Genomic DNA, 23,405 nt, shown 5'->3' with positions numbered 1-23,405 from the left:
ATACATATACAGAAATTAAAATGTAAATGACATACAGCACTGACTAGAATCTAGTCAGTGCTGTATGTCATTTACATTTTACATACATACAGGGGTCTGCAACCCAAAATGTTGAAGGAGCCATATTGGACCAAAAATAAAAAATAAAAATCTGTCTGGAGCCGCAAAAAATTAAAAGCCATATTACATACAGATATGTGTCATGAGATATACATTTAATTAAGAGGACTTAAAGGAAACTAAATGACCTAAAATATACCTACAAATGAGGCATAATGATGCAATATGTACATATAGCTAGCCTAAATAGCATGTTGGCATCGATTAGCTTGCAGTCATGCAGTAACCAAATATACCCGATTAGCACTCCACACAAGTCAATTGATTGATTGATTGATTGAAACTTGTATTAGTAGATTGCACAGTGAAGTACGTATTCCGTACAATTGACCACTAAATGATCACACAAGATAATCATCAGAGTATATACATTTAATTATTTACATTATTTACAATCCGGGGTGTGGGATACGGAGGGGCGGGGGGAGGGGAGGGGTTAGGTTTGGTTGGTATCAACACTTCAGTCATCAACAATCAGCATCAACAATTGCATCCTCGGAGAAATGGATATTGAAACAGTGTAAGACTGACTTGGTAGGATATGTACAGCAAGTAGTGGACATAGAGAGAGAGATCAGAAAGTATAAGAAAAAGTGTCTACATTTGATTGATTGTTTACATTTGATTATTTACAATCCGAAGAGGTATTATGTGAAAGGGAGGGTGTTAGTTTAGGGTTGTAGTTGCCTGGAGGTGTTCTTTTAGTGCGGTTTTGAAGGAGGATAGAGATGCCCTTTCTTTTACACCTGGTGGGAGTGCATTCCATATTGATGTGGCATAGAAAGAGAATGAGTTAAGACCTTTGTTAGTTCGGAATCTGGGTTTAACGTGGTTAGTGGAGCTCAACAAAACATCAACAAAACTCACCTTTGTGCATTCACGCACATCATTAAAAGTTTGGTGGACAAAATGAGACAGAAAAAGAAGTGGCATAAAACACGCCCTAGAAAGTCGGAGAAAGTTATACATGTAAACAAACTACGGTGAGTTCAAGGACCACCAAAATTAGTAGGATAAAACGGAGCTCGTCAAATACTCGAATCAGTGAAGCATGTTTAATATAAACAGTGTGCTTTATAACAATTAGGGAGGTTTGTGTAATGTTTGTCCTCCTACATAAACCATATTAACACAAAAAATATTTTTTTTTCCACCAATCTTTTTCCATTTTTCATACATTTTTGAAAAAGCTCCAGAGAGGCTCTAGAGCCGCAGGTTGCCGACCCCCGGACTAGATAGTATACATCTGCAGTATAGTACTGTAGTATACATCGTATATACATGTATGTAATATGCATGCATGTACAATACAATATACTGCCTCGACTCACCACCACTCCCACTCTCTCCTCCGCCTCCCCCATCCAAACACATCCAGCTTCCATCCATCCGTCACCACTGGGGAGGAAAACAAGGAGGGATCACCGGGATTGCTTTATCTGCCACGTCCGTGTCAGCACGCGTGATTTATTCACATTACCAATAACAACAACAAGCAGCTGTTTGACAGAGACGACGCCAACAGGACGCTTGGGATACCCGGAGGAAGACGTTATGGGGGGACACACGGCGGCATTTTTTCTCTTAATTGCGGCGACCTTGACACTCTCATCCGAGGTAAGTAGTACCGGGGAAAGCCCCCAGCACGGTACATTGCCCTGCACGTAACCGGGAGTCAGTGAGCCTTTCCTGGCGGGATGAGGCAGGCCGCTGTCAAGTCGGAAATATTATGACGTGAAAGACATAACGGTGCCAGTGAATATGAAATAATATTCTCATTATTACAATATGTTTACGTGTTAAAATAACATTAAAAACGCTCAATATTACGATTTTTGAAGATGATTCCTAACATAGTATGTGCGCCATGTGTATTGCACTGTTTTACCGCATATGTCTAACATAAGCAGTGCTAACAACTAGCATCTGCCAAAACATAAGTGCTAACAAGGCCCAGCGCCATTTTCGACAACTAATCCCGCAATGTTATTATTAAAAACCCAAATTCCACGTTCCACATGGTTAGTACTAGCTCTCGCCGTCTTAAGCAAAAATGAATTCTGGATTTTTAAGGTCAGCTAGCTTGCGTAGATAACGACGTTTACGCTTGTTAGCATTTCAGCTAAACTGCTACGCTCAGCTAATTTGTCGCGTTTGACAATAACACATAATAAGCGACAATGTGTGGATATAATTACTCCCCCTGTGTGTAAATAGTTTGAATTATCCAACAACTGCGTGTTTTTGGCAGTATTTCAACACTTGTCAAATGCTAAAGAGATTGCTATGTAGTTTGACATAAGCAAGATGGCGCCTGCTCTTTTGCGGCTGTCATCACACGAAATTAAACACACTACTGCAACTTCAATTACTACATGAACAAACTGGATGATATACAATGCTAAAATAGCAATGTTCAAACTAATGCGGATCGGATTACTTACAAAGCAAAACTATTGCAACCTTCTCAATATTGGCATGATTTAAATGGGGGGCCGCGGGCCATATCTGCCACATGGATGACAATACGTGGACAGAGAGTTATTTTGCAGCCCAATCTTAAAAAAACACCAGATAATTCATGTCATATAAAGAATATTTTGCAACTATTGTTAAAAATGCTAGAACTCACCTGTTTGCTAAGCCTTTTTGCAGTTAGTTTTTTTAACAATGTGGAGGGTATTTCTAGAGCAGGTCCCTAAAAACAGCAGGGTGCTCCTGTCACATAGAGGATCTTTGCATCTTGGATCTTTGAAAATATAACAATCATATCTCAGTGAAAATAACAAAAAAAGACATGTAATGTCAATTAAGTAGAAATAAGACAAACTAAATCTGAGCAAATTGTGTTGAATGTGTTTTGTAACTAAGCCTTATTTTATCTGATAGTCTTGCCCAAATTATTTATCTTAGGGCACAGTTGTCAGACTCAAACCCAGATGTGGCCCGCCACTTCATTTTATTTGGCCCTCGAAAGGCTGGAAATAATATGTATCAATAAAGTACTATAACTTTTCTTACTTAATATATTCTTTCTTTCTCTTTTGGGAAAAAATATGTAATCCCAAATTGTTAACTTAAATATTGTCTAATTATGCAAAACTATATTATCAAACATTCAAACCATTTTTAAAAAATATAAATAAATACTAATTATAATTATTTCAAAGCACGTTATCAATCAAATTGTGCAATGTAAAAGTAGCAATAGATTTCATGGTAAAATTGCGAAATTTGCTGTGGTTTTTACAGCATTTTTCTCTAAAAGAAAAAAACAGTACTGTTTTTACTGTAATAAAATGTGGTGCATTTTTTGGCACAAAATCTACAGTTGTTGATTTGCGGTAAAAAACAAACAAACTGGCAGCTCAGGTGCCAAAATTTTACTATAAAATTTCAGTTTTTTTATTTACAGTAAAAAAACATATGTATATTTTACAGTAAAATTCGGGCAACTGAGCTGCCTTTCTTTTTTTTTACCATAAAAACAGCAGTACTGTTTTTCCATACACTACATTTTGAGGTGAAATTATTGCAACTTACCATATTTTTTTAACGTTTTAGTTTTTTAAAAATCTACTAATAAAATGCATTAGAAATTGTGTAATAATAGTATTCACTGTTAGAAACGGCCCTCTGGTGCCAAACATAACTGCGATGTGGCCCTCAGTGAATCGATTATCAAATTAATCGTTAGTTGCAGCCCTAATATATATATATATATACATATAGTCACCGTGATAGTGGGCCATATGGCCTGACATCCATATATATATATATATATATATATATATATATATATATATATATATATATATATATATATATATATGTGGATTTCAGGCCATATGGCCCACTATCACGGTGACTATGACTGAGTCTACAGCGCCTCTGCTGATTGCTGCCAAGTAATGCTCAACTCCATTGCTTCATCCAACCATTACTCATTCATGTCTGTTCAGGTGCCTGCTGATGACTCGGTGGGTTTGCTAACCGAGCCGCAGGTGGCCATGTTTTGCGGCAAGCTCAACATGCACATCAATGTGCAGACTGGCAGGTGGGAGTCGGATCCCTCTGGCTCTAAGAGCTGCGTCGGCACCAAGGAGGGCATCCTGCAGTACTGCCAAGAGGTACTTCAAAGGGGGCCTGGGTGGATTAGAAAGACAATATGCAGGGGTGAAACATTTAAAACATGTTTTTTCTGCAGGTGTACCCAGAGCTTCAGGTCACCAACGTGGTGGAGGCCAACCAACCCGTCAGCATCCAGAACTGGTGCAAGAAAGGCCGCAAGCAATGCCGCAGTCACCCACTCATTGTGGTGCCTTACCGCTGCTTGGGTACGTTAATTCTGCATGTGTATGCACCACAAACACTATCGTTCTATTTCTAACAGTAAAGATAACCTTGTGGTTTCAGTCGGGGAGTTTGTGAGCGACGCCCTTTTGGTTCCGGATAAGTGTAAGTTCCTGCACAAGGAGCGTATGGACCAGTGTGAGAGCCATCTGCATTGGCACACTTTTGCCAAAGAGGTGCGTCACTGTTTCAGCCCCTCCTCCCCATGCGGTGGATCTTATGCGCCATTTAATCTTTCTCCATCTGGTCTCCTTTTTGTGAGACCGAATCACCTAAAAAACACGAACAGTTAAATGTTCATCATGATGATCAATGTCATTTGTTTATCTCATTTAGGATGAACAGGGCATGTCAATAGTAATTCTACAGCCCATTGAGGCAACAATCTAGACTCGTCGGGCCTGAATTTGCTGCACCCTCTGCTGTTCTTTACAAGCACTGAATTTAATCTACGCCTCTCAGCGAGGAAAACTGATACACTACGGTAGCACTAATGTCCCACCATATCTAATTTACAGATGACATATTGCCACTTAGAAACTCACAACATTCAAAGATGGATGCTTTCTTAGTGAGGAATAATAACATGTTTACTTCTACGACAATATTCCTCTGCAACCTATATTTATGAGGACAATGCATTCGTCGGGCCTGAATTTTCATTATCCCCGTGCTGGTTCTTGCAAGCATTCAATTTCATGAAGTGTCTCATTGTTTAGCAATGAAAATCCATGCACTCATGTAGCAAGCATATCCCAATATGGATACTTTTCAGATATACAATTAAAATCGTCTATCTAGCTTAACACACAAGATTAAGAGATACATACTTTTCTCGGGACAGAGACAGTCTGACAACAGAAATGCAATCAAACATACATCCTGTTTATTTCTACCCCAGCCCATTAAGGCAGTAAATTACAATGATTGGGCCTGATTTTCTAGCGACGTTTGATGGTTCAAATTAGGGCTGCACTATTATGAGAAAAAACCTAATTTAGATTTTTCTCACCAAAATTGTGATTGTGATTTGATTTGCAATTTTTATAATGTATACATAAAACTGTGAAAACCAATACAAACTGTGAAAACCAATACAAACATACAGTGATTATGATGTAATTATATTATAATATACAATAATAATGCAAGTAACTATTTAAAAGGATTGAAAGGTGCTGCTATATCAAACATTAGTATCTTTTTTTCTAAATAAATGGTCCACTTCAGCCAATCGTTTTTTTAACATGTCTTCTCTCAAACCTACAATGATAAACACTACTTGCTGGACTTCTTGTTTAATTGGTTCCACAGCCCATTTAGAAGCAAAGTACAGTAATCGGGGTTGGATTTATTGTGCCCTCTACAGGTTGAATTCAGTCCGGCCTCACAACTTCATCACAAACAAATACCTAGGCTTCCTTTAAAAGGGAACTGCACTTTTTTGGACTTTTGCTTGTCATTCATAATTATTATGAAAGATGTGTCGACGGGTGGATTTTTACAAAAATGCATTCTAAATATTAAATACATTCAATTAAAATTCTTAACAATGGACCCTATATGGGAGCGGCTCTATTCTGCTTATAAAGCCCTTAAATAACATCCAAACATCCCCGTTAATGTTTTATATACATTATGTAATATGGCACATTTATAATAACATTTAATATTTACCTATTTTGATCATTTTAAGCATTCGTGGTCATTAATTTTAAAAACGCCTCACATTGTTCACCTTTTTTTCAATAACATCACTGATCACCGCTCACTGCAGAGTCCAGGAGAGCCAATAAACATAATAAAATATCACTTACCGTGCAAAGTCTGCTGTCATTAGTATGCCGACTGCTAGGATGTTTATATATTCCCATTTAGATAAAGAATGACTCATAATCCTCGCAAAGAAATGAAGCTAAGCATCTTTTCGTGTTGTTCTCGTCATTTCCGAGCCTAATTTGGCTGTCAACTTGTACCTACTTGTCGAAATAGTCCTCAGCCCTCTTATATCCAGGCGAGAGGTATGATTTGTGATCTAGAATAAACTTCCAGGGAGCAGGGAAGCGAGGAAACAGCTGCCCACTCGATGATGTCAGCATTACACACAAGCTCGTGACCATGGCGCCGCTATAAATAGTTTGTGTCCGTTAGCTTATAACAGCAATATCACCAATACTTTGTTAATATTCAAGTCACGAAATGTAAATGGAATATTTTTGGCGCTTTTTAGATGTTTTTTTAACTGGATTATATGGGCGGAATAGAGTAAGCAGACTTTTAATTACAAGTTAGAATGCATTAAAAAAATTCCATCCTTCGTCACGTCTTTCATAATGATTGTGAACGATGCAGTTCCCCTTTAAACTTGTGATGATGGTTTCAGTTGCAAGATGACGATAGGAGTCAAGATTTTTGCATCTTTTGTTCAAAACCAGTCTTGCGCGGACCGCTCCACGAATCTCCATGACTACGGGATGCTATGGCCGTGTGACATCGACCGTTTCCGAGGTGTGGAATTTGTGTGCTGCCCGGCTGAGGCCGAGCAGGAGTCGGATAGCGCGGCGCTGGACGGGGAAGAGTCGGACGTGTGGTGGGGCGGATCTGAGCCTAACGAGAACAACGACAACAGGTAAGCCATCTTTTTGAAAATACTAATTCACCTATATGTGTGATTCTGAACGGTGTTTCTCCTCAGCATGACTCAGCATGTCGACACGGAGCCCACTGCTGCAGAAGATGACGAGGAGGAGGAGGATGATGAAGATACTTTTGAAAGGGATGGCGAAGACGAGGATGAGGAGGAGGAGGAGGAAGAAGAAGAAGACGACGACATGACCAATGAGCGAGATAGCGATGAGCGCAATGCGAACGTTGCCATGACAACAACTACCACCACTGAATCCATTGAGGAGGTCGTCAGAGGTAATAAAATAACATTTTCATTGTCTCGATAATTTCTCTGTGGTTTATATCTATATGTGTTTGTGACATGACCTGTGTGTGTGTGTGTATACACCCCAGCCGTTTGTTGGTCACGTGCCGCAAAAGGCACGTGTGGTGCCAAGCTGGAGCGTTGGCACTTCGTGCCCAAAACGGGACGCTGTGCCCCCTTCTTGTTTGGGGGCTGCGGGGGCAACAGGAATAACTTTGATTCCGAGGAATACTGCTTAGCCGTCTGCAGCAGCTCCTGTAAGTTACCTCCTAGGATTGGGAATGCGGACAAAACCGTGTCAACTCTATAAAGCCTGACTGCAGACTGTCTCTCTTTACTACTCACACTCTCAATTTTTTCCTCAGTATTCTTTCAACTTAGACCTTTCTGAGGACTGGCAAGTCAATTTGATCTAATTATGAGATTACATTTTAGTCTTTTCACGTGTTCAGCCAACATGTACTAGTATTCCATTTCTTTTTCCAAGCTAGTATCTCACATTTCAGAGATCATTGTGTTATACAATACTGTAGAAAGTAAACTTGGATATACTTTGGAGCAGTAGTGTCATACTTGTTCTTATTATTGAGGACATCATCGCAATCATGGCTGTCCTCTAAGGGACATATTAAATTAAGTGGCAGAACGCAATAAATTATATGGAAGAACACATTGAATAATGTGTCAGACCACAATAAATTATGTGGAAGACGACATTGAATGATGCCACGGTAAATGCCCTGGCGGACCATTTTAAATGACGTGGCGGACCACATTGAATGACGTAGCAGGCCACATTAAATGCCCTGGTGGACCATTTAAAATGCTGTGGTGGACCACGTTTAATGATGTAGAAGACTACATTAAATGATGTGGTGCACCACATTGAATGGTGTGATGGGCCACGTTAAACGGCTTAGTGGACAATATTGAATAACGTGGAAGGCCAGGTTATATGATGACGCGGTGGGCCACTAAAATGATGTGGAACACCGCATTGAGAAGTGGTGAACCACATTCATGACGTGGTGGACCACATTGAAAGAGGTGGTGGACCACATTAAATGACGTGGTTGTCCACTTTACATGATGTGGATGACCACATTAAATGACGTGGATGACCACATTAAATGACGTGGATGACCACATTAAATGACGTGGATGACCACATTAAATGATGTGGTTGACCACATTGAATGAAGTGGATGACCACATTGAATGACGTGACGGGTCACATTGAATGATGTGGAACACCGCATTGAGAAGTGGTAAACCACATTCATGACGTGGTGTACCACATTGAATGTCGTGGTGGACCACATTAAATGAAGTGGATGACCACATTGAATGACGTGGTGGGCCACGTTGGATGACCACATTGAATGACGTAGAAGACCACATTGAATGATTTGGCAGACCAGATTAAATGATATGGAAGACCACATTGAATAATGTGGTTGGCCACACTGAATGACGTGGATGACCACATTGAATGATGCCACATTAAATGACATAGAAGACCACATTGATTGATGTGACAGACCACGTTTAATGATGTGGCAGGTCATATTAAAAAATATGCCCAGTCCCATTGAATGATGTGGCGGGACACACCAAATGATGTGGAAGCCCACATTGAATGACGAGTGCACGACGTTGAATGACGTAGTGGCCCACACTAAATGACGTAGAAGAACACATCAAATGATGTGGCAGACCACATTGAATGATTTGGCAGACCAGATTAAATGATGTGAAAGACTACATTGAATGATGTGGTGGGCCACATTGAATGGCATAGCAGGCCATATTAAATAATATGGCCAGGCCCATTGAATAATGTGGCAGAACACACTGAAGACGTTGCAAACCATATTGAATAATGTGATGGGCCACATGAAATGACATACTGGGCCAGATCTGGCCCCGGGCCTTGAGTTTGACACATATGCATTAGAGTAGTCAATGTACTGATACAACTTTTATTGTAGTGCAGATTTAGTGTCAACAAGCAGACAGTTTTGTCTAAATAGCTGGCAACACAAGTAAGTCCGCTCCTCCGTGTTGACTCCATTTTGAATTCCTGTTTACCCTCAATGAACCATGGCTCCACAGCACTTGTGCATCCCCAAGCTTGACTGTAAGCGAGGCACATTCTTCTTGCTCCTCACTTGTTTTGCCAGCTAATTTAGAGAATATTGGTTGTGTCATTTTAAATGTCAACGTATATTGCTGTACAAGCTGTACACTGACTACTCCAAAGTATAGCAAGGTTTACTTTCCATAGAATTTTCCCTCAAGATATAATAAAAAATGTAAAAAGCAAGAATAGTGTTAGGTTAATGGCTGCGTGAAGTTCCTTTCATATTCAGATAACAATATATTTAAAATACTACTTTAACACAACAATGTGTGGATCTGATTTTGATGCTAAATGGGATTTTCCACATTGAATTTAAATTGCAAAAGTGGATCAGATTGAAATAAAACTTAATTTGACATGACTACTTCCAAAACTGCATACACACAGCAATTTTGTCAACATTGTATGCAGTTTGACAAAGATATAACTAGCAAATACATTGTACATTGATGCAACAAAAGCAACTACTGAAGAATGTTGGAGCCAAGGTCCCTCGTTGTGAAGCCTTTCTCGCTAATCCGCTAATCACCTCCAGATCATCCGCTCGCTGATCTCATTGTCTTGTAAAGCGGTCAGTCACACTAACTGATACTTAACTCCAAGCATGTGGAGCAGGACAAGCTTTAAATCTGGAAGCAGCTGCTGATGTTGATGATGGTGCACGTGTTTGCATGCCTTGCTGCAGCAATGTCTTGACTCAGGATGTCTAAACCAGCTGACTGCTGCACCGTTGTACTGGATGTGTTTGTGAAGAGAGGTGGGGAAAGTGCAACTCTTGCCTTGATCCTGACTCGGCACTTCTCGTCTTATCTCTAATCTCCCACACCCAACCAACATAAACACACATCTTCACTGGGAAACTTATTGCACATAATAACCAGTGTATTTTACAACTTCCTCTGTCTCTAACCTGATCACTGTATTTCCTCAAATAGTGGCCTGTGCCCTTAGTGATTGGGGGTCTTGATGAAAAGCAGGGTGCGATGTAAGCTTCAACAAATAAATTCCTCCCCTAAAATAGACACTCATTTTCTTGCAGCTGAAGAGAAAAATAACAAATGGTGTCTTTACTGTTCTTATGTTACTTTAGCACTGCGGTTTAGTTTACATTCCATATATAATTTGAATCAAGTATCTTTATTTAAAGAAAATATATTTAAAAAAAATATAAATCATTTAAAGCATATGCTTAAAGAGGTTGTTTGCAACTTCTTCACAGTTACATTTTTAAAGCAAAAAATGTAACAAGAACACCACCGGCTAGCTAATGGTTAAACAGAATATATTTGTTTGACAATTGTCTATATTTTTCACAATTACAAAATGTATGCAATAAACATTTTACTGACACGAATAAGTTGATTGGTGTTTACGGCGGTCACTCACCCGGTCTCAAAAAACTCATGACTGCGCGTGCAGTCATGTTGTTGTTATTAAACAATATACATTCAATGATAGCTAACACTAGCTACCAAAATTGTTATTATTAGCTAGCAAGGCCTAAAGCTAATGCGCGTGCATGTGTTCTGTACTTACGTAATTACGTCATTACGTTTGAGAAGCCATAACAGAGCGGGATATATTATGTAAAATATATTGGAAAGTTGGCAGCCTCGAGGCATCTTTGTAAATGTTGCAAACAGCCCCTTTAAGTTTTGATTTATATTACTTTATTTTAATTAAGTAACATTATTTTAACATATTTTAAAACATGAAATACAATTTAGCTACATTGAATTAAGTGTCATTATTTGGGGAAAATATATTACTGGGAAAAAATATTAACTTTATTGTAAATGTTAGAATTTAATTAATTAATTTGAATTAAGTATCATTATTAAGGGAAACTATATTTTTGAAAAAAATATTTACTCATTTAAGTTTTTAATTTAATTTAATTTTGATTAAGTTTGATTTTTAGAAAAATATTAAATTATCCATCCATTCATTTGCTATGCCACTCATTCTTATTAGTGTTGTTGGTAAGCGTGAGTCTATATCCCAGCTGACTTCAGGCGACATTTTGAATTAAGTGTCATTATTTGGGGAAAATAAAAGAATGGAAAACATAAAATAAAGCCTTAAATTTTTTTTGAATTCAATTAATTTAAATTGGTATCATTATTTGAGGGAAAAATATTATCGAAAACATGTATTTAAGCCTCTAAAAGGGTTAATGTGAACAAAAAGTGAATACAAATAAATACTTTACTTCAAATAAATGTATGAAATCAAATAATTGTACCCAACAATACAAAGCATGCATTTAGCCCCTAATTTATTGAATATTATTCTTTTAAAAAACAACATGTATTTGTTTGTGTTTCTGGTGAAAATACTGTAGATACTAAGCATGAAAATGTTTACAATAGAAACATGTTTTTAAATATGTAGTCTATTTGTGGAAAGTAATGCATTTGCACAAATAAAGGCCTTATCAAAACAATGCCTTACGTCAAATGCAGTCTATTATGCAAGTATTTTTTATTTGTTATTATTATATATCAACAAAAAATGTGTCTCTTCAAATTATGTGACATTTAAAATTTAAACATACAACAATTGCTTTTGTCTGTGTTTCCGACTTAATTTTTCTGTAGAAGCTGTGACAACATTAGTAAATATTTTTTCTTAAATTATTTTTTTGGTAAAATAAGTGGATAAGCGGTAGAAAATGGACGGATGGATGGATGGAAATAGATAAACACCTGCTCCTCTCTGCTGTTTGGTGAATATAATTGAGGAAATACAGTATGTGTTTTTTAACAGTGGATGTTTAAAATGTTATGCAATGTTTCGTCTTTTAACACTATATAACGTCGCCTCTGTTGAATGTTTTAAAGTAACAAGTCAACTTTTGAGTTAAATTTCTTGTCTGCCTTTTCCCTTGTTCTCTTTGAACCCTCCATCCTTCTGCCTTCCTCCTTAGTACCCACTATGATGCCCAGTGCTCCTGACGCTGTGGATCAATACCTGGAGTCTCCCGGCGACGACAGCGAGCACGGCGACTTCCAGAAAGCCAAGGAAAGCCTGGAGGCCAAGCACAGGGAGAAGATGTCGCAGGTTAGTGACGGCGTACTTTTTCCTAGAGTTTGTGCATTGTTGTGATGGCTTCGTGTTCTTCAGGTGATGAGGGAGTGGGAGGAGGCTGAGAGGAAGGCTAAAAACCTGCCACGTGCTGACAAGAAAGCAGTCATTCAGGTACAAGCACAACACAACTGTCATGTTTTCAGATAAAGTGTCACCACAGCAGACAATGTTTGCATGTATGGAACGGCAGCACTTCCAGGATAAGGTGGAGGCTCTGGAGCACGAGGCTGCCGGAGAGAGGCAGCAGCTGGTGGAGACCCACATGGCCCGCGTGGAAGCTCTGGTCAACAGCCGTCGACGCATGGCTCTGGAAAATTACCTCAGCGCACTGCAGGGAAACCCTCCACGGGTATACACACACACACACACACACACACACACACACACACACACTTGTCGCACTGCAGTTCCACGCTATTGCAAAACACAACCACACTAATGCAGTGGAACCTTGATTTCATCAACTTTGAAACGTTTGTATATTGAAGCACACTTCAATTCAATTTATTTTATTTAACCAGGTAAAGACTCATTGAGATTAAAATCTCTTTTTCAAGAGCGATCTGACAAAGAGGGCGGCACAAACAAAGTTACAATAATAATTACAACAAGACAATGCAACAACAACAGCAGTCATACCACAACAGGTCAAAAATAATTTAAAACAATTAAGTAATAATTCAATTTGAAAGCAAGTACATTGCCCAAGAGAACTGGTTTCTTGATCTTTTAAAATGGACTTATACTCCCCCAAAGTGATCAATTCTGGTAGCCTCAGATCTTTCTGGATGTCATTCCATGACCAGGGTGCAGCATATCTGAAGGATTTTTTTTTTTTTTAACAAGTTCTGTGTTGGCTTTAGGAACCAACATGTGGAGGACATCCTGAGAGTAGGCTGTTATGACTGGAGTCTCTACACACAAAGGAACACACATAGGTGGGGACAAGTCCAAGAAGACATTTATATATATAAAAAAAACTATCCATCGAGAAAGTCTTCGGGCAGTTAAAGATGGACAGTTTGCCTTTGCATACAAAGTGCAGTGGTGGACAAGATTTCCACAACCAGTAATAAAACGTAAGGCACAGTAATATACAGTGTATTTTTTTCAAGTAAGTGCCAGGTGCATTCATAAAAAGCAAGTCTCCATAATCAAGTAAAGGAATAAAGGTGGATGAGATCAGATGTTTCCTAACTTTTAGGGAAAAACAAGACTTATTTCTGAAAAAGAAAAGATTTCTCCATAAGAAACATCGTAAATATGAATAATGGGTTCCAGCCTCGACAACAGTCTATATTTTAGTAAAAGTTTGCACACTTTGAATCAAAGATCGGCCGACAGGTTTTTTTCAGGGCCGATACTGGTTATTAGTAGTCAAGGAGGCCGATAACCAACCAGTATTTTGAGGCGATATTCATTTTCAGTAAAAGTTAGCTAAACAATACTAGTATTCGTCAGTAAACAGCTGGACAAGGCTTTAAGTTGTACACAAATAAAAAAAATTAGGCAATGTCAAACCAGTAGCGATACAATGTTTCATGCGGCACTAATATTTTGGTTAATTTAGCACCGAACAGCGTCAGGGGAGTTTACAAACACCTTTATTACATGTGTCTAATGCTGCATTCCAAAATTTTGGAAATCTCCTGGGAAAATTGGTAAAATATATGGGCTTTTTTAAATCAACAAAAAATAAATCATTGCCTGGACTCGAACAAAAGTTCTCCACATCACAAGAACTCGCTATCCACTCAATCACAATTTTATAGACATTTTTGGATTTAATACATACCTCATGAGGAGCCCTGATATATTGCGAACATTTAAATAAAAACAATTCTGAGCTCCTTCACGTAGCTTATAGTTGTGACGTGTCTGTGGATGTTCTCATTCATCCAGGTCATTGTATTCTCAGGACATTCAATTGATCGTACCTGGACTGTTTGGTTTGTCTTAGAAGACGTTTCGCCTCTCACCCATGTAGGCTTCACGAGTTTGTGCTCTTTGACTTAGATTGGTCAGACTAAGTCTGACTAGTTGCATCGATTGAATGCCCTGAGAATTATAGTTGAGAAATGTTTCAAGCAGGCTGTCATCATTTCTTCCTGGATGTTACAAAAAGATATGAATGTGTGAGCTGCTGCCTGCTCTTCCTTACCTGAAGAAAATAAGTCTTTTATTTGTCAAGATATTTACACAAAGTTTGGATTTTTAGCAGAGATACATTTCTGTCGTCTTCATGTCAATCCATCTTTGTCGCATTATTTGTTTGGATTACGGAAAATGAAACTCACGGCGCTCCATTAATGAGCCCACGCTCTGACTATGGCAGACGGAGCCTTGTCGAGCGACTTGATTGCTGCAGTAGCAAAAACAAACAAAATGGGACCGGGAAGACGCCTGGAAAGAAGGACAAACACAGGATTTCCTGAAAAAAAGAGTAGATCAGTAGATCAGGGGCCGTATTTATCAAGCGTCTTAGAGTGCCATTTTACACTTAAGTCCTGAGAATTTGCGAAATTTAGTCCTACTTTAAGTCCAAGAATCACTCCTACTCTCCATGATACTTAAGAGACCTTCAGAGGTGTCCTAAGTGGTTAGGAGTTGCCAGCAGGGGGATGGCACTGAGGCGACAGAAACGTGCGCGAACGTTCAGGGAGCGGAAGGATGTCCTGGCTTTGTTTGATGACGAGCAGCTGATCAAACGGTATCGTTTGGACAGAGCGGGTATTATTTTTGTCACAGATTTAATAAGGGGCGTCATCTTATCAGCAACATCACGCAGCAGAGCTTTCACAGCAGAACTAAAGGTCATCACATTGCTTCGATATCTCACCACTGGGAAAATGAATTGGAAAGAAAAGGAAACATTTATTTTTGATTCATTGCCAATATTGTTTGTTTGTTTTGTATTATTTTGTAGTTTATTGTCAAAATATACACTCCCATTGTCCACTTAAATATTTCTAAGATATTTCTTTATTCTTAGACAAGGGATTCCCTTCCGCGATTGGTCATTTCTATGGACACAGAAATGACGTCACCTAAAATTCCGTTTACGGCACATATTAATGTCGTAATTCAGCTCTGAGTGTGACACTTAAGATTCAGTCCTACTCTTCGCTGAAAGTGTGAGTAAGACGCTTGATAACTAACTTTTAAGTGCAGCTTTCAGCGAAAAATTTCTTTACTCATAAGTCAACTCTTAGCAGACTTCTTAGGAGTAATTCTAAGACGCTTGATAAATACGGCCCCAGCACTGCATCAGAAGGAGAGAAATGAGGGGCGTGGCCACGTGAGCCCCGGGATGAAAGCAGCTTAGCAGACCAGGGAAGAATTCTAACAATAACTCAAATAAATGCCCTGTCAGATATCAAAACATATTTGGGGATAATTATTTACAATGTGCGTAATTTTTTTCTTAAATTTTTTTTTTTTAAAGGCGCCAGCAAAAAGGGCACTTTTCTCATGCAGGGCAAAAAGAGCTGGCAAACCAAAAAAATGATGTAAAAAGGCTAAAAACAGTCAAAAAGCACACAAAGTAACACAATAGCTAATAGCAGCACTGCTGACTGAATGAGGATGGGAGCTCGATCAGCCCGCCCACAATGTCTGTGCCGCGAGACACACAATGGGTGGATGAAATGTTCGTACACAGAGACAAGGTTTGTACACCAAAGTATATGTTCATTCGATCTGTGGCTCGTAAATCAAAAAGTGCGTACAATGAGGGGTTCGTAAATCCGATTCTACTCTATATCATAAATGCTGCATGAATTACAGCATCCCTCCATTATTGCCTGCCTTCTAATGATTACAGCATTTTACAGTGCATATTGTTTTCAAATGTTAAAGTCCAACTTTTACCTCACCAGCCTCGTCAGGTGCTGAGCCTGCTGAAGAAGTACGTCCGGGCCGAGCAGAAGGACCGTCAGCACACAGTCAAACATTACGAGCACGTTCGAACGGTCGACCCCAAGAAGGCTGCGCAGATTCGGCCTCAGGTATGCCGCTTAATGATTTTTTTTAAAATATGATGTTTTTTTTGTTTTTTAATAAAAGCATGTCAACTTTTGTTCGCCTTCTGCAGGTTTTGACCCACCTGCGTGTGATTGACGAGAGGATGAACCAGTCCCTGGGTTTGCTCTACAAAGTGCCCACTGTGGCCAACGAGATACACAACCAAGTCTGTAAGTTTCAACATCTTTTCAAAAAACATCTTGCATAAAAGAGACTGCTTAAAAATATACCACAATGAAAAAAAATAGCGTAATGTATCGTCACATCATTCATTGCCAACCAGAAAGTGGCCTGTGAAGTAACCAACACAGGCTACAAATATACCACACATATAGAAAACGGTTTATTATTTTTGAAGAACATACTATCATACTATTTGCTTAAGTAATATGTACTCATGTGCACCCACTGGGGGAGCCACTAATGTCATTTACCCCACTGGGTGTCCTAATTATTTCATATGTTAAATATGAGCATTAAAGTTGCATATCTATCCTAGCTGTCATCGTGCAGAGAGTCCAGTCCGAGCTGTCTCAGCAAGTCTCTTCCTTGCAGAGTGACACCAGGGTGAGTCGGGTCGCAGCCACCCACCCTCTCTCTCACCTGCCCCCACTAAATGAACGTGTAAATACAGGATCACACACACTGTGATCTGACTCAGCACACATGGAGTTAACAGGTCCTTTCTCTGTCTTAACGTGAACAAGGTGGACAGGATGAGCTACGGGAACGACGCCCTCATGCCCGACCAGGCCTACAGCTTCGCTCCTATGGACCCAGGCCTCGACAGGCTGGGCTTCATCCACCCTGAGAGCTTCAACCAGCCCAACACTGAGAACCACGGTAAGACACACACCCAAAAACACTTTAAAAAGCTAATCATTCATTATAAATTGGTTGCATTTCTTCACAGTTGAGCCTGTCGATGCTCGCCCAGTTCCAGATAGAGGACTACCCACACACCCTGGTAAGTATTACAAGTTCACCAACATCTAAAGTTCAACATGTAAAACAAAGAAATCTAATTGTAAATGTAGTAAAGTAGATAAATCTGTTCCAGTGTCAAACTGTCCCCATCATGACACCTATTATTGCTAACTGCACATTTTGAGTAGTATTTAAAACTCCCATAAAAGTGTAAAAAGAAGATAAGACAACTACAATTATGTAAAACGGCTCACCTGTGTTTGTAGCGTAATACTGCCACCTAGTGGCCTTTTTTTGGATATTGCTAAAATAAGTGCTGCGTAATGCATCTATATGTGTGTGTATATATATATTTATGTATGTATACATATAGATATATATATATATGTGTGTGTGTATATATATATGTATATATATATACATATATATATGTATGTATGTATATGAATATATTTGTATGTATATATATATATATATATATATATATATATATATATATATATATATGAAGATGTACATATGTATGTTTATATATGTATGTGTATATACCTTTTTATGTATGTGTATATATGTATAAATCGATGTGTATGTATGTAAATATCGGTGTATAAATATGTATGTATATATTGGTATATATGTTGATGTATGTGTATATATATATTTATATATGTACCTGTGACGAGGTGCGGACTTGTCCAGGGTGTACCGCACCTTCCGCCCGAATGCAGCTGAGATAGGCTCCAGCACCCCCCGCGACCCTGAAAGGGACAAGCGGTAGAAAATGGATGGATGGTTATTTATATGTATATATTTATATATGTATGTGTGGATATATGTTTATTTATGTGTGTGTGTGTACGTGTACATACATACATACATATACATGTATATATACATACATATATATATATATATATATATATATATATATATATATATATATGTCTGCATATATATAAAAGAACCACTGGTGTATTTTACAAGTGTATTTATTTAGTGTCTGAATTCGGAATTCTAAAACTTTTCCATGTTGCAAAAAGTTCAAATTTCCTGTTAAATGGTTATCATCACACTATTTTTTCATCTTTTTATTTTTTAAAGGGTCTGCCCTGAAGCCAGAAGAGATGCCCCAAGTGCGACTTGAGACCAAGGAGAGGCAAAGTGCTGGCTATGAAGTCCACCATCAAAAACTGGTCAGAAAACCTTACACTACTTCACGGGAACATCATTAGATTTGTTTACACCCATTAACTTTTTTTATTTAATTTTTTTTAAATATCAGGTATTTTTTGCTGAGGATGTGGGCTCCAATAAAGGTGCCATCATCGGGCTGATGGTGGGAGGCGTTGTCATAGCGACCGTCATTGTCATCACCCTGGTGATGCTGAGGAAGAAGCAATACACTTCTATTCATCACGGCGTCATCGAGGTAAAGGAACACCACAAATACCCATTTTTATCAAATAGTGAAATGTTCTGAACTCCCCGCCAGTGCAGCACTGACCAGATTAAAGCTACATGGATGGAGCTCAGTTTATCATATCTAATTTATCTTTTTTTTTTCTTTATAAAAAAAAAAAAATCTGCTCCAAAAATAACAAAGCGTGTGGAATAAAATAAGAATGAATATAACGGCGTGTGGAATAAAATAAAAATGAATATAACGAATAATGATTATGAAACATGACATAGAATGACTTACAAATGTGAAATAATATTACATAAATTAATAGAACAGTTATAGTTTTTATTTTGATTTTATTTTAATAGCTTTTCCTCGAGGATCCCAAGTGTGTTTTTCTCAGGGGACTTTTGCTGCCTTACCGCTATTAAGCGTGTGTTCTTGTAGGTGGACGCGGCAGTGACACCAGAGGAGCGTCACCTGGCCAAGATGCAGCAGAACGGCTACGAGAACCCCACCTACAAATTCTTCGAGCAGATCCACAACTAAACAAAAACCAACCACCCCGCAGGCTCTGTTCCTGTCTTGCTCCTCTCCACCCTTCTGTTTGTTTTTAAACGTTTGACCTGGATGACTCGCCGTGGTTTTAAAGTGAAAGAGCTGCGGGACAGAGCCGTGCGGATCCCCCAGTTGCACAACGTATACTAACACTAATTTCGGCAGACAAGGGTTACTCCGCGTCACCTGCACATTTTAGCCACACCTGAACCCTTGCACAACTCCTTGACTGACTATAGATATACAGTATATATAGAGAGAAAGAAATATATGAAGAAAATCGTGTCATTACAGCACTATACGCTAAATATTTCAACATTGTTAAAAAAATGAAAGAAAAACTAACATAAGAATGAATACTGGCGTTTTTTTTTTCAAGTGTAACATATGAAGAAGGCTGTTAAGTCGATGTCGTGCACGGCGGATACAGTTAGCGTACAAGAAGTCTGAGATCAGGGGCGTCCAACGTTGTGATGAACTGAAGTACTGCTACCTCGGGTTTCATTATCAGGCTGCTCCTGGACACCCTATCGTATGAAAAGCCAAGCTATTTCTCACATAGGAAATCTGTTTTAGACACCCAAACATAAGACTTTTTCAAAAGAATAATGATCATTTTACAGACGGACAAGACTTTTTCAAAATAATAATTACCAATTTACACATGGACAATACTTTTTCAAAAGAATAATGATAATCTTACACACGGACAAGACTTTTTCAAAAGAATAATGATCAATTTACACACGGACAAGACTTTTTCAAAAGAATAATGATCATTTTACAGACGGACAAGACTTTTTCGAAATAAAAATAATCAATTTACACACGGACAATACTTTTTCAAAAGAATAATGATCATTTAACACACGGACAAGACTTTTTCAAAATAAAAATTATCAATTTAGACACGGACAATACTTTTTCAAAAGAATAATGATAATTTTACAGACGGACAAGACTTTTTCAAAATAAAAATGATCATTTTACACACGGAAAACACTAGAAAATGCATATGAATAACGACCAAAATGAAGAAATTAGCATTTAACATCACTTTTGACATTTTTACTGAGGACTCTTGACGGGAATGAAGAAGCCCTTGGATTGTATGGCTAGACTTACTTAACAGTGCGGTGCGTTCAATGACAATGTGAAAACACGGTCTCTTGTTGACTTTGATTAAACCACAACTTTTTTGGGGGGGGCTCTGTGGTGGCCTATTTTGCAGCTGTGCTCAATTAAAACAAGGGAGTCGTCAATGCGGGTTTAACTACTAAAACCAGGATATATTTTCGGTGAAAATTTTCACCCTAAACCTCGGTGTCTATTGAGAACCTAATATTTTGTGTCAATGTTGACAAGCATGAAAATTCCGCACCACTGCCCTGATGTAGGTATTATTTTTCTTATTCCAGCCTTTCTTTGACGTTTTTTTCCTCCTACATTTCTGAACCAATTCATATTGATGAAAGACCAACATTTGCAGCTAATTCCAAACTCGTTAAAGTTAGCATGCTAACTTGTATAGCTAATTTTTGCTGGTAGACACCTCAGAGGCATAGACTTTTTGGTACTTGATGCATGTTAGCTTCTTCAGTTAATTTTGCAGGCACACACATCAGTCATATAATTTCATACTCGACACATGCTAACTGTTAGAATGCTAAAATGAGCATGTTAACTTTTTTTCCAGCACATTTCACAGTTACGGTATACATCTCAGAGTCATAATTTGATATTTTACACAAATGCTAACTGTTAGCATTTTCAGTTAATTTTGCAGGCACACACATAAGTCATATAATTTAATACTTGACTCATGCTAACTGTTAGAATGCTTAAAAGGAGCATGTTAGCTTTTTTCCCCAGAAAACTTCACAATTATACATCAGAGAGTCATAATTTGATATTTGACAGATGCTAACTGTTAGCTTTTTCAGTTAATTTTGCAGGCACACATGTCAGTCATATAATGTATTACTTGACTCATGCTAACTGTTAGAATGCTAAAATGAACATGTTAGCTTTTTTCCAGAAAATTTCAGTTATACATCCAAGAGTCATAATTTGATATTTGACACATGCTAACTGTTAGCATGTTAGCTTTTTTAAGCTAATTTTGCATATATTTGCCTAAGAGTCATATAATTCGGTGCTTCATGGATGCTAACTGTTAGCACGCTAATGTTGGAATGCTAATTTTTTCGCTTGTTTTGCTGATAGGCGATTTAGTGTGGTATATTTTGTCAAATGTTGCTATCTGGCCACCGTGCTACCAATCCATGTTGGGCTTTTTAGCATTTACACGCAATTTCTTCCGACATTCCATATTGTAGTTACTGAATGAGTTGCTGGCGCCAGCATTCTGCATAAATCACCTCGTTGTCAAAATAAGGTGACAAAGAAAATTTGCGCAATATCTAGTAATATAACTCCTTAATAGTTTAATCATTGTATTTTATTTTACAAATGTGCCGAGGGCCAACAAGCAAAGCACGAAAAATGGTCTGCACTTTGGACCCCCCCTGTCTAGGACCTTTTGTCAGGATTGTACATTTCTAGTGTCTTCTTTGTGACCTTGCGTGATATAAGGAGGAAGAAAAATACTCGCTTTAAACCGCTCTTTTATTTTTGGTTTCTAAAAAGGTCTCCATGCTTCACTGTTGCTTTAGCTGCATGGGCAAAGAATACAAATACTCTATGTAATATATGACGTTGTATTAGTATCCGAAAGGAAGATGATTGTGTTATACTGTTTGCGTTTTATGCACTCCTGTCTTTTTTGTGTGGGGTAAGGGGGAAACATCACCAAAAAAATGGTTCGTTGTAATGTTGACACAATACATTTTGGGCCAATGGAGGGGGAGTAAAGTGAGATAATCATTCCAGATCAATCTTTCCATTGGCCGTTATTGATTGTTGGGGCCTCAGTGGCCCGTTTCACATCTTTTATCATCATTTAGTGATATTTCAGTGGAACCTCCAAAGAATCAACCGATTATGAGATACTTTCCCCCCCCCCCATAAAACCTAATAGTCAGTTCCAGGGTCAAACTGTGGTTATGAAAATTAATGTTATTAGATGTCATTATAGTGTAAAAATAAGTGAACCATTGTATAGTAAAACTAAGCGCGGTCAAAGAAATACTCTCTTATGGACAACTATCATGCAAGTTGGCCATTGTGCTTCCAAGCTGCATGGTATATTTGATCACAGTAATTATTGACCCGAATATAAGACAACCCTGAATATTGACCAGGTCTTTTCAAGACTTCTTTCTTAAATAACTGGAAGATTGCAATACATAATAATTAAAAAAAGATACATTTTTATAAAAAGTCGACAGTTGTAATATTGACAAGACGACTCATCTGTTGGTTTGCATGGTTTATTCTTCAGACATTGAAGATAAGGCAACCTGTGCTTTCAGTTCCTTCAAGCCAATTCTGTAATTGTATAGATCATGTCGATTTTCTCATTCTATGGTTATCGCCTAGCTTTGGAAGTTCCACTGGATTAGGATTTTTTTTTTTATTTCCCCTTTCTGCGTTTTGTTTCTTCATTCCATTGTAAGTAAGCAAGCATCCGCCATCTTGTCCTCTCTGTCTTCAACACACATATCATATCACCACATTGACATGTGAATTAAAGCTCTTATTCAGGTAAATGTTTCATTCAAAAGAAAAAAATATATATTTCCCCCCATTTCGCTGTGTAGTTAAATGAAATTTGCTTAAAAAAAAAGTTTCTACTTCCACAATATCATGAATAAAATTTTGAATGTATATACCTGGCAGACGTTGTGAATTAATGAATAACATACAGTTCAGAAAAAAATGCTTGCCACTTTATT

The 23,405-nt window shown here is 38.1% G+C and overlaps 2 protein-coding genes across 3 annotated transcripts in view; one reads left to right on the top strand and one right to left on the bottom strand.

Annotated features, from left to right (window-relative positions):
- The window catches only part of piga (phosphatidylinositol glycan anchor biosynthesis, class A), a 42,687-nt gene extending 39,863 nt beyond the window's left edge, over nt 1-2,824 (bottom strand). Inside the window, exons 1-2 of the mRNA XM_072914479.1 lie at nt 2,753-2,824; nt 1,452-1,518 (exon numbers count right to left, since the gene is read on the bottom strand). The gene's annotated coding sequence lies outside the window, so the exon portion shown is untranslated. The remainder of the gene's footprint in view (nt 1-1,451; nt 1,519-2,752) is intronic.
- Nucleotides 1,479-23,348, top strand: appb (amyloid beta (A4) precursor protein b). Of its 2 annotated transcripts, XM_061971106.2 has the most exons (18): nt 1,479-1,737; nt 4,083-4,250; nt 4,328-4,457; nt 4,537-4,649; nt 6,909-7,102; nt 7,169-7,395; nt 7,495-7,662; nt 12,478-12,611; nt 12,675-12,749; nt 12,829-12,987; nt 16,517-16,645; nt 16,732-16,831; nt 17,161-17,228; nt 17,369-17,504; nt 17,575-17,628; nt 18,690-18,781; nt 18,871-19,017; nt 19,438-23,348. In XM_061971106.2, the coding sequence occupies exons 1-18, from the start codon at nt 1,675-1,677 to the stop codon at nt 19,537-19,539; spliced, it is 2,259 nt and encodes a 752-aa protein (XP_061827090.1). In that variant the 5' UTR covers nt 1,479-1,674; the 3' UTR covers nt 19,540-23,348. The 2 variants fall into 2 exon arrangements, with proteins under 2 accessions (XP_061827090.1, XP_061827091.1); XM_061971107.2 differs by lacking the exon at nt 7,495-7,662 and having other exon boundaries at nt 1,481-1,737.
- Nucleotides 23,349-23,405: the final 57 nt, after the last annotated feature.

This window comes from Nerophis lumbriciformis, linkage group LG13, assembly GCF_033978685.3.
Source record: "Nerophis lumbriciformis linkage group LG13, RoL_Nlum_v2.1, whole genome shotgun sequence".
In the NCBI taxonomy this organism is placed as follows: domain Eukaryota; kingdom Metazoa; phylum Chordata; class Actinopteri; order Syngnathiformes; family Syngnathidae; genus Nerophis; species Nerophis lumbriciformis.
The sequence above is the reverse complement of the archived record's forward strand: the minus strand, read 5'-3'. Positions and strand labels throughout refer to the sequence as shown.

What these genes read in the sequence shown, in the direction of transcription:
- appb (XM_061971106.2), top strand. Translation starts at nt 1,675, where the DNA reads ATGGGGGGACACACGGCGGCATTTTTTCTCTTAATTGCGGCGACCTTG. An exon ending in GCCCAACACTGAGAACCACG is followed by an intron (nt 17,505 to 17,574) that starts GTAAGACACACA and finishes ATTTCTTCACAG; the next exon opens with TTGAGCCTGTCGATGCTCGC. An exon ending in AAGTCCACCATCAAAAACTG is followed by an intron (nt 18,782 to 18,870) that starts GTCAGAAAACCT and finishes TTTAAATATCAG; the next exon opens with GTATTTTTTGCTGAGGATGT.